At 49.4% G+C, this 15,470-nt stretch overlaps 2 protein-coding genes across 27 annotated transcripts in view; one reads left to right on the top strand and one right to left on the bottom strand.

Moving 5' to 3' along the window:
• The window catches only part of SLC6A6 (solute carrier family 6 member 6), a 149,953-nt gene extending 145,325 nt beyond the window's left edge, over positions 1-4,628 (top strand). For 17 of the 18 annotated variants that reach the window (XR_014822429.1, XR_014822425.1, XR_014822428.1 and 14 more), the window contains one exon: positions 619-4,628. Coding sequence is in view for 13 of the 18 variants with exons in the window: in XM_084986962.1 (XP_084843088.1) it covers positions 619-759 (141 nt within the window). In the remaining 5 variants the exon portion in view is untranslated. The remainder of the gene's footprint in view (positions 1-618) is intronic. The other variant, NM_001319102.1, reaches the window with a different exon arrangement.
• A 5,352-nt stretch (positions 4,629-9,980) lies between these two features.
• The window catches only part of GRIP2 (glutamate receptor interacting protein 2), a 146,268-nt gene continuing 140,778 nt past the window's right edge, over positions 9,981-15,470 (bottom strand). For all 9 annotated transcript variants that reach the window (XR_014823870.1, XR_014823871.1, XR_002337661.2 and 6 more), the window contains 3 exons: positions 14,190-14,333; positions 13,279-13,425; positions 9,981-12,435 (listed from right to left, as the gene is read on the bottom strand). Coding sequence is in view for 5 of the 9 variants with exons in the window: in XM_013982003.3 (XP_013837457.3) it covers positions 12,277-12,435; positions 13,279-13,425; positions 14,190-14,333 (450 nt within the window). In the remaining 4 variants the exon portion in view is untranslated. The remainder of the gene's footprint in view (positions 12,436-13,278; positions 13,426-14,189; positions 14,334-15,470) is intronic.

The following is a 15,470-nucleotide window of genomic DNA, read 5'->3' as shown; positions in this document are numbered from 1 at the left end:
AGGGAGGGCTCTTTTGCCCTGACCCTGCATCCAGACAGCCTGGGGGACAGACTTGCTCATGCCTAGAAGTGGTATGAGGACTCTCTCGAGGTCCAGCCTCCCGCCCTTCTGTTGGGAGGGGCAGCACAGACCCAGGCAGTGGTCTCCAGGCCCTCAGCGGGGAAGTGGGGAGCCATCTGTAAGGATGCAGGGCGTGGGAGACCGAGGAGCCTGGAGTCTCTGCTAGGGGACGATGGGAGCCATGGGAGACTCATGACAGTTGTCCGGCCTCAAACACGCAAGTTGCAGAAACTTGCCTGCTTTGCAGATCAGAGAAATGGGGGGACAGTAGTAACAGGGAGGCCCATTTCTGCTGCTTGGGAGAAAGAAGTCAGAATTTGGAGGTGCGAGTCCCCATTCCTGAGGTATGTAAATAGGGCTTGGCCAGGCACACTACAGCCCAGAACTCTGCCCTCATTCAGGACCCGGAGGGGCCTGAGTTCAGCTTCTCTATTTGCAGGAGGTCCAGAGGGGTAGTAGTTTGGCAAAGGCCAAACAGCACCCTGATAGGACCCGAGGTGAAGAGGGAAACCGGGCGCCCTGACTTGCCTCCTTGTGCCTGCTCCCTTCCTTCTGCAGAGACTCAAGTACCTGCTGGCCCCGAGGGAACCCAACCGCTGGGCCGTGGAGCGTGAGGGAGCCATGCCCTACAGCTCCCGCTCATCCATCAACAGCGCCCTCAGGAAACCCACCCACATCATAGTGGAGACCATGATGTGAGCTCTCTCCAGCCTCCAGGCTGCTTTCCTGCTGTTTACTAACATTAGATTCTCATAGGACCAGGTTTACAGAGCTTTATATTTGCACTAGGATTTTTTTTTAATTGTCACAGAAAATGTTACTGTGTGTGTATGTGTGTGAGAGAGAGAGAGACACACAGAGAGAGGGGTGTGTGTGTGGTGTCATGTGGATGTGTGTGTTTTGTTTTGATTTGAGGATATTTTGTACAAAAAGAAACCCCACGGGCAGATGTCCGCGGAGAGGCAGAGCTTTCATATGGAATTAGATGTATTTTATGAGAACTTGGTAAATTTTTCTTTGTATTTTTTTTAAGCATATAACTGTGGATACACGTAGAAATTGTCATACACTTTTACCACTTGAATTGATCTTGCCAGCAATAGATCTCGTTTTCAAAAGCAATTCTTTGGTGCTTATATAGCTGGCAGAAAGTTCTGCCCCCCCCCCCCCCCCCCCCGCAAATGCAGGGGAGAATTTTTCTGGGACAGCAGACCCATTTTAAAGGTGTAGTGCCTCACAAACCTGGTTCAAGTGAAGCAAACGGCGGCGGGGGAGGGAGAAAGGAGAGCGGTCAGGAGACCTCATGACACTTGTCTTGGCCAACAAGAGGGACGCCAGAGGAGCGAAGCAAGCCCTCCTCGAAGGGGCTCACTTAGATCCACAGATGAGGCCTGACAGCGAAGTTCTAATGTTCAGAGCAGTGGGAACTGTTGTGTGGAGCAGAGTTCCTATAATTTTGAGGTGGAGGGTGGAGAGTCAGAGGCCTGTCAGAGCCAGTGGCCCACGAGGGAGCTGTGTCCTTCCTGGGGCAATCCAGGAGAGTGTGGCAGCCAGCCTGCAGGTGCTGAGGGCTCACACCAATGGGCCTGTCACACCTGGTGGGGCCCTGTCAGGTTCTGCTTCTTGCCCAGCCGACATCATGACATATTTGGCATGACCCGAGGGGTGGGGGGATTGAGGGAGGTGTCCCAGGTGCTCTAGCCAGTGTCAGGAGTGGGGAGCTCCACCCTTGGCTCGGCCCTGGTCCCCCGGAGACTCTTGCTCAAGATCCCAGCCCCGGGCCACCCCAGCACCCAGCAGGGAGTGCCACAAGCGACCTCTGATTGGGGTCACATAATCCCCAGACTCCTCCAAGTTCAGCCACCTGTGCCACCCTGGTGGTGACCTGGGAGATGAGGAAATGCTCCCTCGAACCCACAAAAGCTGCGGTCAGGCATGCGCTCTGTGGGACAGGGATGAGGGGTGAGTCAGGATGTTCGGGGACGGGCACCCCAGCAATGGCCTGACCCAGAGCTTGTTTGGAGCAGCACTCCTCCTGAACCAGGAGAGAAGGTACTCCACCTTTAAAATCCCAGCTTCGGATGCGCCTCCACCCCAGCCCGCATTCGGACCTAAGCTGTGCCATTTAAACAGAAACTTCCAAGTTCAGAGTCTAAAGTAAACCGAAACACTTTCACACACAAACAGCAGTGACTGCCTCGAGGGTGTGCAGCACGCAGTCCAGCTCAGGCGTTTAGAGCAGGGTGCTCCGAGTCCTGGCACCCCGTCCCCATGTCCCAGCAGCGGAGGGGCCCTGGGTGTCCCCCCAAGGGCAGAGGCAGTTCTGAACCTCTCGTCCTTGGCGAGCATTCACAGTCCGCTGTCTCCAAACCACGTGCTCTGCCAAACACCCAATCCTATTCCACACCGTTAGCAAGCCTGTGTTCCTGTTGTACTATGTATTTATGGTTGCCACTGTGTCTGATTTGATTTTTATTGTTTTGGGGGTTTTTCCCCTGATTTTACTGAGTAGCAATGTGACCTGTTTTCCTTTGTCTTATGGAACTTTCGTTAACTAACCACTGTCGATGACTGGGGACAGGTGACATGAGGGAGCCCGGGGGGACTCAGACCCCGGGTGAGAGGCCACAGTGTTGCGGGTTGGTAGGCAAATTGCAACATTCTGGAAGAGGCCGGAGAGAGGCCTCTTCTTATAAGATTCCCAGACCAAATTCTAGACCAAAGACACATGCAGACCAAGTTCGCCAGGCCCTGCCTGGAAGGAAGGTCAGCCACCTCCCCGAGCCTGATCCTCGCCAGTCTCCTGGGCACCTGTCTCCTGTCTGAGCCCCTGGCTCTTTTGTATCCTCAGAACTCTGCTCTGTGAGCACCATGTGTGATGATGTGACTTTTATGTCTCTGCATAAAGAAAACTTGTGATTGGGGCTCATGACTCTGGTCCGCCCTCCTCTGGGCACTATGCCTGGGATGGGTTGGAAATTCTGATGCTGGCAGCCAGATCTACAAGGGATGCAAGGGAGATGTTTAAAGGATGCTTTTAGGAGGCAGAAGTGGGTGAGGCCCCAGGTAATCTCACCCAGGGAGAAGCTCCGCTGAGCTGGGCCTGGGCCCTATCATTCCCTGCTATGGAGCCGCACAGTCAGTGAAGGACAGGCTTCCAGGGCCCCCCAGTCAGTGTCCTTGTGGTCAAATGGGCCTGTTCTCCCTGAAGACCAAAGAGCAGCCTTTATGAAAAAGGACATGCTCTGTCCCCAGCATTCAGAGCAGCACCCCACCCCCTGATTATCCTCTGGGGCCATCTGGACTCCAAGCTGTGGCTCAGTGGGACAGGCACCCCTGGTTCACCTGCCCCTGCCCCCGCAGTCCTCTGAGTGAGACACTAGACCCCTGTTAAGCTGGGAAGCCAGTTGAGGTGTAGGAGGCAGAGCCCCTGGGACAGAATTTTGCCTGAGGCCACATGGGAAATGCCCATGCAGCAGGAAGTGGTCTTGGGTGATTTCTGGACAATACACACTCCCCCTCGGTACCTCTGGTCCCACATTCTCACCCCAGATCTCCAGGACACCCCAAGATTGTGAGGAAGCACAAGAGGAGAGGGACACCCCCCACCTCAGCCTAGCACTGGGTGTTCTCATATCCCCAGGCGCCAGGGCACAGTGGTCAGCGGCCCAGCCAGCATCTCCCAGAACCATCCCTCGGGATGGGACAGTGCTCTGGGCAGCCCGAGTGCTAAGGCAGACTGCCTCCCTTCCCCATGCTGCAGACACAGGCCAGCAAAGCACCTGAGGCAGCTAGAGAGCCCATCCAGCCCGCAGACCCAGTGTCAGGTGGCCCCAGGCCGGTCTGTCCACGTGGATGCTGTAAACATCACTGTGCAAAAGTCCAACAAGCACAAAACCACAGGAAAGCAAAGCTCAGATACCAAGACCTGGAGAGGAGTGTGGGCAGCCAGAAGCCAGGAAACAGCATTTCTCCCCAGTCCCTCCCTCTCAATGCCTGGCTTTCAGACTGCAGTTCCCAAGCTGTGTTTCATTGTTCTCCACGGTTTCACTACAGACATGCTCCCTGAGGGCCTGGAGCATCTTGGTGTATGTCTGGCTTCAAACTGAGATGTTGGCTCCATTTTTTTTTTAACCCAGTTAATTCTTGAATCCCTAGCAACTGTGACTCTCAGCCCAAGAGAAAGCTGAGAACGTGGGTCTTGCCTCCTTCCAGAAATATGTCTGGCTCATCAGGACTTTTTTTTTAAACTTCGAATATTTTTAAGATATTTTAAACTTTTGTAAAAAAAAAAAAAAATCAACCAACATGAGATTCTTCTGAGGAGGAGCATTTGTATTTGAATAAGAATTTTGGTGTGTAATTCATTCTTGCAGTATACAAGCTTTTGTGTATAACTGTTTTCTGATACGAATCCCTGTATTTTGCAGGGTTTTTCCTTTCCTCTTTGGCTTTTTAGATAAATACGTATATCGATATTTTAAATTCATCTTTGCTTTTTTTTTTTTAGAAGAGTTTGTAATCACCTTATAACATGAAAATAAACATTTCCTTTTAAATATCCCAAACACGTGCCTTCTGTTCTGACACAGCTGTTTCTCTTTACATTTGGCAAGCACTTTACAGTTTACAGAGGGCTTTCAGTCCTGCCCGGGGGCGCTCCTCAGAGGGAGGTGTTATTCTCCAAAGTTGGAGACACTGAGGCAGAAACACAGAGGGGAGGTGATTGGCCTCAGAGCCCCCGAAAGAGTCCGGAGTCCCAACCAGGTCCACAGACCACGACCCACGGTGCAGTTGCTTCTACTGATCCTGCGCCCCGGCCCCATGCCTCTGGGAGATCTCAGCCAATCACCTGAGCCCCGTCGTCATCGGGAGTGAAGCACCGCCCTCTTCATGCTGATTGGAGGCGTTGCTCGCCGGCTCACCTGCACCAGGTGCGGTTAGTTAAAAACACCAGATCCCGGTCTCAGACCTCCGCGACTGAGAGTGCATGTGCTGCTGGGAGGCAGGTAAGTGACCAGCTGTGGAGAGAAGATGCCACGGACCCTGGGGCCTCAAAAGGGAGGGCAGTCAAGACCGCAGAGGTCAGAGGTTGACGCAGACGTGGTTGGCCTTGGGAATTATGAGCCTGCCCGCTGATACAGATGGGGAAACCGAGGCCAGGAGAGGGACCTGACCTCCCTGGGGTCACAGAGCAGGTCTACGTTTGGGGCAGCCTTCCTGCTCGAAGGTGGCCACCTTTGTGAGTGGTTGAGGTCAGGGGGCTTGCAGGGTCTTTTCCCCAACTCCCAGACCAAAAAAACCCTTTCTCCATAATTCATTCCTCCTAAACAAGGCTAAAGTAAAATGGCCCTGCTCAGTTTTTCCGCCCACCCCTCACTCCCCACCTGAGTGTCTTGGCCACAGGGCCTGTGTTCACATCCTCACTCCATCCCTCACTGCTGGGTAAGTTACTTAGCCTCTTTGCTCCTTCCCTCTGATGTTGGCATGATAATACAGTCACCTCCCAGGCTGTTGGGAGGATATATAGGGAAATTTTTTTTAGTTGCCTTTTTAATTGAGGTATAGTTAATTTATAATGTTGTATTCAAGTGTCCAGGAAAGCGATTCAGATATATATATATATATATCCGAATATATATATATACTTTTTCAGATTCTCTTTCATTTATAGGTTATCACAGGATACTGAGTATAGTTTCCTGTGCTATGCAATAGGTCCTTGTTGTTTACCTATTTTATATATAGCACTGTGTGTATGTTAATCCCAAATTCCTAATGTAATCTTCCCCCGTCCCGTTTGCTTTGGTAACTGTGATTTTGTTTCCTATGTCCCTGAGTCTGTTTCTGTTTTGTAAATGATTTCATTTGTATCTTTTTTCTTTTTCAGATTCCTCATATCAGTGATGTCATGTGGTATTTGCCTTTCTCTTTCTGACTTCACTTAGTGTGATAATCTCTAGGTCAATGTTGCTGCAAATAGCATTATTTCATTCCTTTTTGTGGCTGAGTTATATTCCATTGTTTATATGTACCACATTTTCTTTATCCATTCACCTGTTGATGGACATTTAAGTTGCTTCTGTGTCTTAGCTATTGCGAATTGTGCTGCAGTGAACATGGGGGGTATATGGATCTTTTCAAATTATGGTTTTCTTTGGATATATGCTCAGGAGTGGGATTGCTGGATCATATGGCAACTGTTTTTAGTTTTTTAAGGAATCTCTATAGTGGCTGCATCAATTTACATTCCCACCAACAGTTTAGGGAGGGTTCCCTTTTCTCCACACCCTTTCCAGTATTTAATATTTGTGGACTTTTTGAGGATGGCCATCCTGATCTTATTGTAGTTTTCATTGTTTTTCTATTAGCGATATTGAGCATCTTTTGATGTGCCTGCCAATCATCTGCATGTCGTCTTTGGAGAAATGACTAAAGTATTTCGTACATGTGTTGATTGGGTTATTTGTTTTTTTGGATATTAATCTGTACGAGCTGTTTATATATTTTGGAAATTAATCCCTTGTTAGTCAAATCATTTGCGCATCTTTTCATCTAGTCCATAGTTTATCTTTTTGTTTATGGTTTGCTTTGCTGTATGAAAGATTTTAAGTTTAATTAGGTCACATTTGTTTATTTCCATTGTTCTAGGAGACAGATCCAAAAAGATATTGCTGTGATTCATGTCAAAGAGTGTTCTGCCTATATTTTCCTCTAGGAGTTTTATAGTGTCTGGTCTTACACTTAGGTCTTTAATCCATTTTGAGTTTATTTTTGTGTATGGTGTTCTAATTTCATTCTTTTACATGTAGCTGTCAAGTTTTCCCAGCACCACTTATTGAAGAGACTGTTTTCTCCATTATATTTTCTTGCCTCTTGTGTCATAGACTGGTTGACCATAAGTGTGTGGGTTTATTTCCGGGCTTCCTATCTTGTTCCATTCATCATTAATTATATCTGTTTTTGAGCCAATGTCATGCTGTTTTGATGGTTGTAGCTTTGCAGTAAACTCTGAAGTCAGGGAGCTTGATTGCTCCAGCTCCTTCTTTCTCAATAAAATCTTGGCTATTCAGGATATTTTGTGTTTCCATATAAACAAATTTTAAAAGTTTTTTTCTAGTTCTGTGAAAAATACCATTGGTAATTTGACATGGATTGCATTCAATCTGTGGATTGCCTTGAGGGGGTATAGTCATTTTGACAATATCGATTCTCCCAATCCAAGAATTGATATCTTTCCATCTGTTAGAGGAAATTCTTGCAAAGCACTCAGAATAGCACTTGGCTCGCAGTCAGGCTATAGGGCCAGGGCTGCCTCTCCATCCTGGTCTTGCCTGCTCACACCTCCCTCCCATTTCTGAGGTGCCTGAGCCTGTCCTGCTTCCAGCACTGGGAAGAGCAGCAGCGCCCTGTGCATGGCTCTGGCCCAGCCACATAGACCCACCTGATGTGGCCCAGCCCTGCTTGCACCCCCTCTGAGACAGCATGCTCACTCCATCCTGCAGAGCTGACAGAGAGAAGCTCTTCCTGTGCCCACACAGAGCTGCCCTGCCCTCTGGGCTCATCCTGCCCTGGAGGCCCTATGGAGACTTAGGGGCATCGTTGGGCCCCTGCCCAGGCTAAAGGGGCTCCATACAGCAGACCCACCACTCACCTGCTGCAGTGGCTTCCCCTCCTCACAGAACAAAATCTGCAGTCCCTACCCAAACCTCACAACTGCCCTGTGACCTCTAACCCCATACTCCTGCCAGGCCTCCTCTCTCTGAGCCCACCAAGCTTATTCCACCCCAGGTCCTTTGCACTTGCTCTGCCCTCTGCCTGGGCACTCTTCTCCAGGCCTCAGCACAAGTATCCTTTCCAGCCCTCTGAGCTAAGCCCCCCGCCCTCTAACCCAGTTCCTCTATCCCGACTCTCTCCTCTCCACTGCGCTTTGTCCCTTCTGGAAAAATCCTATGATTCATTCACTGGTTCACCATCGCCCACAAGAATATAATCCCCCTGCACAGTGACAGGCCCTCGTCTGTCTTATTCATACTGTTTTCCTGGGGCTGCAATGATGCATGATGTGTAGTACTTTTTGAATTAATATATTAATCAAGAGCAGGTGGGCTGTGACAAGATGCAAACAGAAGCTATCTCTTGCCAGTCTGTGATTTTATTTATTTTTAATCAATGTATAGTTGATTTACAATATCGTGTTAGTTTTTGGTCCACAGCAAAGTGATTCACTTATTTTTTAGATTTTCTTATTCTTATATTTTAGGTTATTACCAGATACTGAGTATTGTTTTCTGTGCTATACAGTAGGTCCTTATTTACCTATTTTATGTATAGTAGTGTGTGTATGTTAATCCCAAACTCGTAACGTATCCCTCCCTTTTCCCCTTTGTAACCATATATTTATTTTGTCTGTTTTCTGTTATTTATAAATGAGTTCATTTGTATCATTTTTTTTTAAGATTCCACATATCAGTGATATCTTATGGTATTTGCCTTTCTCTGACTTCCTTCACGTAATATGATAATCTCTAATTGCATCCATGTTGCTATAAATGGCATTATTTCACTCTTTTTTATGGCTTAGGATTCCATTGTATGTATGTACACATCTTCTTTATCCATTCTTCTGTCGATGGATATTTAGGTTGCTTCCATGTCTCAGTTATTGTGAATAGTGCTGCAGTGAACATCAGGGTGCATGGATCTCTTCAAATTATGGTTTTCTTCAGATACCCAGGAGTGAGATTGCTGGATCATATGGCCAATCTGTTTTTAGTTTTTTTTTTTTTGGAGGAACTTTCATACTGTTTTCCATAGTGGCAACACCAGTTCCCACCAGCAGTGTAGGAAGTTTCCCTTTTCTCCACACCCTCTCCAGCATTTATTCTTTGTAGACTTTTTGAGAATGGCCATCTTGACAGACTGTATTTTTGTATCATTGGAACTTTGATTGTATCTCTCTAATAATTAGTGATATTGAGCATCTTTTCATGTGCCTGTTGGCCATTTGTATGTCTTCTTTGGAGAAATGACTACTTAAGTTTTCTGCCCATTTTTTGATTGGGTTGTTTTTTGGATATTAAACTGTAGGAGCTATTTATATATTTTGGAAATTAATCCCTTGTTAGTCACATCATTTGCAAATCTTTTCTTCCATTCTGCAGATTGTCTTTTTCTTTTGTTTATGGTTTCCTTTGCCATGTAAAAGCTTTTAAGTTTGATTAGGTTCCATTTGTTTGTTTTTGCTATTATTTCTGTTGCCTTGGGAGACTGACCTAAGTATTGGTACAGTTTATGTCAAAGAATGTTTTGCCTATGTTCTCTTCTAGGAGTTTTATAGTGTCATGTCTTATATTTAAGTCTTTAAGTCATTTTGACTGTATTTTTCTTTCTGGTCTGAAGATATGTTTTAAATTCATTGATTTACATGCAGCTGTCTAGCTTCCCCAACACCACTTGCTGAAGAGACTATTTTTTCTCCCCTGTATATTCTTGCCTTTTTTGTCAAAGATTGTGTATGGTTTATCTTTGGGCTTTTTTCCCTGCCCCACTGACCCATATGTCTGTTTTTGTGCCAATACCACACTGCTTTGATTACTGTAGTTTTGTAGTATTGTCTGAAATCTAGGAGGGTTATGCCTCCAGCTTTGTTCTTTTTCCTCAGGATTTCCTTAGTGGTACTGGGTCTTTTGTGGTTCATTATAAATTTTAGGTCTATTTGTTCTAGTCCTGTGAAAAATGTCATGGGTAATTTGATAGGGATCACATTAAATTTGTAGATTGTTTTGGGCTGGATGGCCATGTTAACAATATTAATTCTTCCAATCCAGGAGCATAGCATAGGGTATTTTTCCACTCCTTGGAATCATCTTCAATTTCCTTTATTATGTTTTTTTAAAAGGCAGACACTTCACTCCAGGTGCATTTAAATAATTTTATTTAAAAAAATCATCCCCAAAGCACTCCCATCCCCACCCCCCAAGTCATTGCAACCACTGGTGGGGCACAGTGAGGGCCCCAGAATCCAAATGGCCTTTGCAATGCTGCTCCCCCCCGCCCCCCCGGCATGTTGTGCTTCCCGAGAGCCCTAAGAAAACCCCATGTAGAAAAATACTTTACAAGGAATATGCTCTCAACTCAGCCAGAGAAAAATACAGCTTTTACAGGGTGGAAGGGGCATGTTGCAGGGGCTGTACCCAAAATGCATAGGCAGGCTGGACGCTCACCGGGGACAGGTGTTAGGAAACATCACTTCTGGGATGAAAAATCCCCATGAGAAGCTGGGAGGAATATTGCATATGAGAAGGCTGGCCGTGGCCAGGAGATCCACCCACAGGCCTGGTTGCATACGTCTGGGGGAACAGCCAAGGCCTCGGCCCGAGGAGGGAGGGAGCGCTGGTCAGGGTCGGGGTAAAGATGCATATTTCTTCTCCTGAAGGCGAGCACACTTTCCTGAGCCAAGAGGCCCAAGGAGTGTGTCCTGTCTAGCCCTGTCACTTGACAGAGGCCCAGAGAGGCAGGGCCACTTGCCTAAGGTCACACAGCTGAATCCACCCTATCCATGTCTCTGCTATACTGTCCCCTCCTCCCCCAAGCAGAGGGCTCTTGGCTTTTGCTTGGTGCCTCTTGTGACAGGGGGGCAGCGCCCTTTCACCCTGGGGCAGACATTTACACAGGAATCCAAGACAGCAGAGGCATTGGGCGGACCAGCCATGGCATAAAGGGAGGGTGCAGAGGGGTAGGGGGTGGGGAATGGGGCAGGGTGCCAAGTGGACCTCAGCAGGCAGAGATGGTTCTGCCTTCTCAGGCTGTCCACCCCTTGCATGTCCAGAGGGGGTCAGTCCAGAGGGGTGTACTCAGCAACTGAGCACTGATCCAGAGGAAAGGAACAGACCTCTCAACTCCCCATCCAGTCCCGCAAGTGGAAGAGCATTTTTCCAGGATCCAGGGGTGGAGGGGATGCAGGTGGGAGTGGGCGCCCCCTGTTTTCCTGAGACCTTGTTAAGAGCTAGACAGGGCAAAGCAAGTCCCCACACTGGGCTGAATCCCGCCTGCCCACCTCCATCCCAGGGGCCACAGCCCAGACCACCAGGTGGAGGCCCATGCCCTTCTCAAAACCAAAAGGGTTTCTGGGTGCAGAAAATGAAGACGATTTTAAGGGATGCTGGTGCTTCCAGATTTCAGGTGGGAATCAGCTTCCTTGAATGACCACTTTGGACACTAGCTGCTGGGCGTGAGAGAGAACGGCCTTCCATCTCTCCACCTCTGCTTCTCTCTCCCCCTTTCGCTGATCAGGGCACTGGCGAGGAGCTATACCATCTCACATGTCATATTTCTATGGTTTTCCCATTTTTCACCATAATGGCACATGAGTGGAAACCCCTGGATCTTTTGTCCCAAAATGACTCCCTCCCACATCGAGGGTCCTGGGCTGAGACAGGGGTTCTCATACGGGTCAGTGACCACATGTCCTACAATAGCAGCAGGTGGGGCCAACAGCCCAGAACCTGACACTGAGCCTGCCCGATGGCCCAGAACTGCAAGCTCAGACCACAGAGGCTTCAAACCTCAAAGGGCCAATGCTTCCTGGGACTTCAGATGCCCCCTGCTCCGAGTTGCCGAAGTGGGGATGCTGGCAAGTACTGAATACCAGAATCTGGAGATGGGAAGGGGCTGGGTTCCTACCCTGAGTAGGTCCTTCCTGGCGAGGCCATTGAGATGAAGTAGCCCCCAGTGTAACCCTAAATACTCCCTCAGGAAGAAGGTAAACTGAGCCGGGGTGACCAATCAACAGGATGCCACACCCCTCTGCCCATGACTGCCTAGGGATGTTGACTTCTAGATGCTCTCCTCCTGGGTCAGGGGCTTATCTCCCTGGCAGCTCACTCCAGCTCCACAGCTCTGCTGGGAGAAGGCTCTCCACACCAGACATGCTTTCCAGGAGGCCCTGGGGACCGCCCCTCTACTTCCACCTAAGCGGCCTGTCTTCACCCTCAGTGGGCAGCTCCCCAGGCATCTTGGGGGCCCCACAGATAAAGACCTCACTGTCACTCCTCCTGGGCCCAGCCCCCCGTTACCAAAGAACTGGAGAGGAAGGTCCGGTCCATGCTCAGAGGCTGCTGGACAGGCAGGTGGATGAACAGGTGGCCACTTGTCCAGCCTGGCTACAGGTCTTGGAGCCAAGATTGACTGGGGTGTCCACACCACGTGCTGACTTCAGAGCATCCGTGCACTGCTGGGGCCTGGCACTCGTGGGGTCCGGCTGCTCTGGGCCAGTGGGTTGCGGCTGATGACCAGCTCTAGGACATCGCCTGCCTCGGCCAGGAGTGGCACTGTCAGGCAGCAGTCAAAGTCTCGCGTGCGAACGTGGTTGACCTGCACACACACACAGCCAAGGGACAGAGACGGCATCAGGTCAGCCTAAACACAGGGTAAATCTGGAAGGCTCACACACAAGAAAGCACTCTCATTTAACTCCTTCAACCCTTCTGGGCATCCTTCACCAACACGTGCTGCTCTCCAGTTTTTAACAGGCAGACCTCACGCTCAGCCTCCTGCCTAGAGGAGGCTGACGTTGCCTTGTGTCTAGGTTTCTTTGTATTTAACCTTGACTTTCTATTTCAAGCAAGGGTTGCATTTTCATTCCTAATGGAGATGAAAAGTTTCCTTTTAAATTTAAGTGGAAAAAACTCCATCAGTTTAGAGATAACTTACATTCAGTAAAGTTAGCACAAATAGGGTGGATATCACACTGAGGGAATGACAAGCTGGGACAGGAATGTCCACAGCTTCTATCTGCCCTCCCACCTCCCAGGCTCCCTTGGGTCAGTAAGGTCAGCCGACTTGGTTCTGGCCAATAGGCTGTGAAGGGATGTGACAGGTGTTACTTCTCGGGGAAGGCAGGAAAAAGCCCACCCTTGATTTTTCAGTGTCCTTTCCTCTGCCGTACAGTCCGTGGCATTTACAAGAGTGGGGAGCTTCCCACAGCCTGGATGGAACAAGGCACACACTGGACATACAGTGTAAGTGCTAAGTAAATGTTCATGTGTATTAAACCATCGAGATTTAGGGTTGTACGTTATTGCAGTGCAACTCAGCCTAACCTGACCAGTACAACTGTGTGGTCATTCCCTCCTCCCAGATGAGGAAGCTGGGGCTCAGAGAAGGGAGGAAGCCTACCCAAGGCCACTTATCAGTGTGCCCCCACCCCAGCCTTACCTGGAGGACCCTGTCAAAAGGTCGGAGACCCCCGCGTTGGGCTGGCCCATCTGGGCGCACAGTGTGGACATAGACACCCTTCTCCAGAAGGCCGTCTGAGACGCTGAAACCAAAGTCACTCCTTACCGGGTCCTTGTGCAGCGTCACCTGGGAGCAGAAGTGGGAGGAGGCCCTGGAGCTCTGATCTCTGCCCCCAGCCTCCCACAGCTGCCTGGGCCTTAGTCTGGCATCTGATGCCTCCAGAACCCAGCCCTAGCCCACTGGCCCCAAGCTGCTTGCCCACACACATCACTGCCTCAGCATCCTGCCCCGAGCCTTGGCTCCTGGAGTGCCCCCTCTCCTCCACCTCTGCAGACCCTCAGTCTACAGCACTCGGTCACAGCAGAGACCTTGGGGATGGAGTTTCAGTTCTTTCTCAGTCTCTCACTTCCATCCAGGGAAGGTCTCAGCAGGATGGCCATGTGTTCTCGACCACCCCCCAACACTTCCCACCTCCCCATCCTCCCAAGAGCTGGCTGCCCGGCCAGAGCTTTCTGAAGGCAATTGGCCGAGAGGTCTTTTTTATCCTCTGCATTTTGTTTTTCTAGATAGTAACCTACAGATGGCAGAGGTGCTGGCTTCTCATTTAAGGTAGTGATATATATGCATCCCAATATACACATATATAATAAACCTTTGTATTATACACACACAGAATAAGTAGGAAAAAAGTGAGTCTACCAATTAAATGATCGCAGGTGTGTGTGTATGTGTGTATCACCCAGATGACTGTTGAAGACCCTTTCTAGTATAAAATCTGTTTTGTGGTGGAGAAGAATGAAGCCTGGAGGGGATGGAGCCCATGTGGAGTCACAGTGAGCCCCCCAGCACCAGGTCACACATCCAGGCCTCTGATGCCCCCCAGCCCCCACCTTGTGCATCTCCAAGGGTGTCGGTAGCAGCAGCTCCTGCATCTCTTCAGAGGAAGCTCGGACCTCCCGGCCCCTCCTCCAAGGCTGGGGGCCAGGTCTGCCCTCGAGGGCCATGTTCTGCATGGTGCCCGTCATGATGGATGCCTGTGGGGACAGAGCTGTTCATTCAGACGTTTCCCACTCTTTTTTGCAGTCAGCATTTATAGACACTGACTACATGCCCTCCTTCAAGGTCACAATGGGGAAGCAAACCAATGAGGTCTCTGACCTCCTGGGGCTCTCAGGCCAAGGATGAGCAACCAGAATAATCACTGGCGTTGAATTATTGGGACTTACTCTGCACTGGGCTCTGTTTCAAGTGCTTTACACACACAACTATTTTATGCTCTAAAATATTAAAAGGCCAATAACACCCCCCCCCATTTTACAGATGAGGAAACTGAGGCTTAGGTTAATATCCGAACTCAGGGAGGGGGATCAAGATGGTGGAGGAGGACATGGCACTCACCTTCTCCCACAAACACATAAAAAAAAAAAAAGGATCTACATGTAGAACAATTGGCACAGAACATCTACTGGACACTGGTAGAAGACCTCAGACTTCCAAAAAGGGCAAGAAACCATCCATATAACTGGGTAGAACAGAAGGAAAAAAATAGAAGAGAAAAAAAAAGGAATCTGGATGGGACCAGCACTCTGGAGAAGGAGCTACAAGAGAGGAAAGGAATCCTCACCCTGGGAGGCCACCTAACTGGCAGCTAGCTCAGCCAGGATGGAGGGGAACCTCAAAGCCTTGAAGAAAAGCACAGCAGCTGGACTGAGGAGGGCAAAGCAGAGAGATAGTTGCACAGACCATCAGTACCACCACCTGGGACACTATAGCCTGAGACACTCTGGTGGGGGCTTGGCACTGAGTCGGGTTGTGGAGGCCATTTCTGGGGAGAAGACTAGGATTGGCTGTTTAAGAAACATCCTGAGGGAGCTAGGGAGTGTTGTACCATAGTCGAGAAAGTGCAGGAGGAAGCCTTGTCCCACAGGCGAACAAGGCACCACTGCTGGGGAACATGAGAGGAGGAGGGGCGAGACTGTCATATGAATATCTTTCTCTGCACATCCACAGGCTCTTGGGCAGCAGGGCACCTCTTGCAGAGGCTACAGGGGTGGATGCAAACCCCTCTGGCCATCTTGGACTCCAGAGGTGGGCACAGCCTGCCTCACTAAGTGTCCTGTGAACAGGCACTGCCTGAAGCTCCAATCATTCAGGCATCACTTCCATGGGGG

Source organism: Sus scrofa, chromosome 13, assembly GCF_054392235.1.
Source record: "Sus scrofa isolate SSC_HxYL_T2T_F1_AM1 chromosome 13, Sscrofa_HxYL_maternal_Yorkshire_Landrace_v2.0, whole genome shotgun sequence".
In the NCBI taxonomy this organism is placed as follows: domain Eukaryota; kingdom Metazoa; phylum Chordata; class Mammalia; order Artiodactyla; family Suidae; genus Sus; species Sus scrofa.
This window is presented reverse-complemented; position numbering and strand designations above follow the sequence as displayed.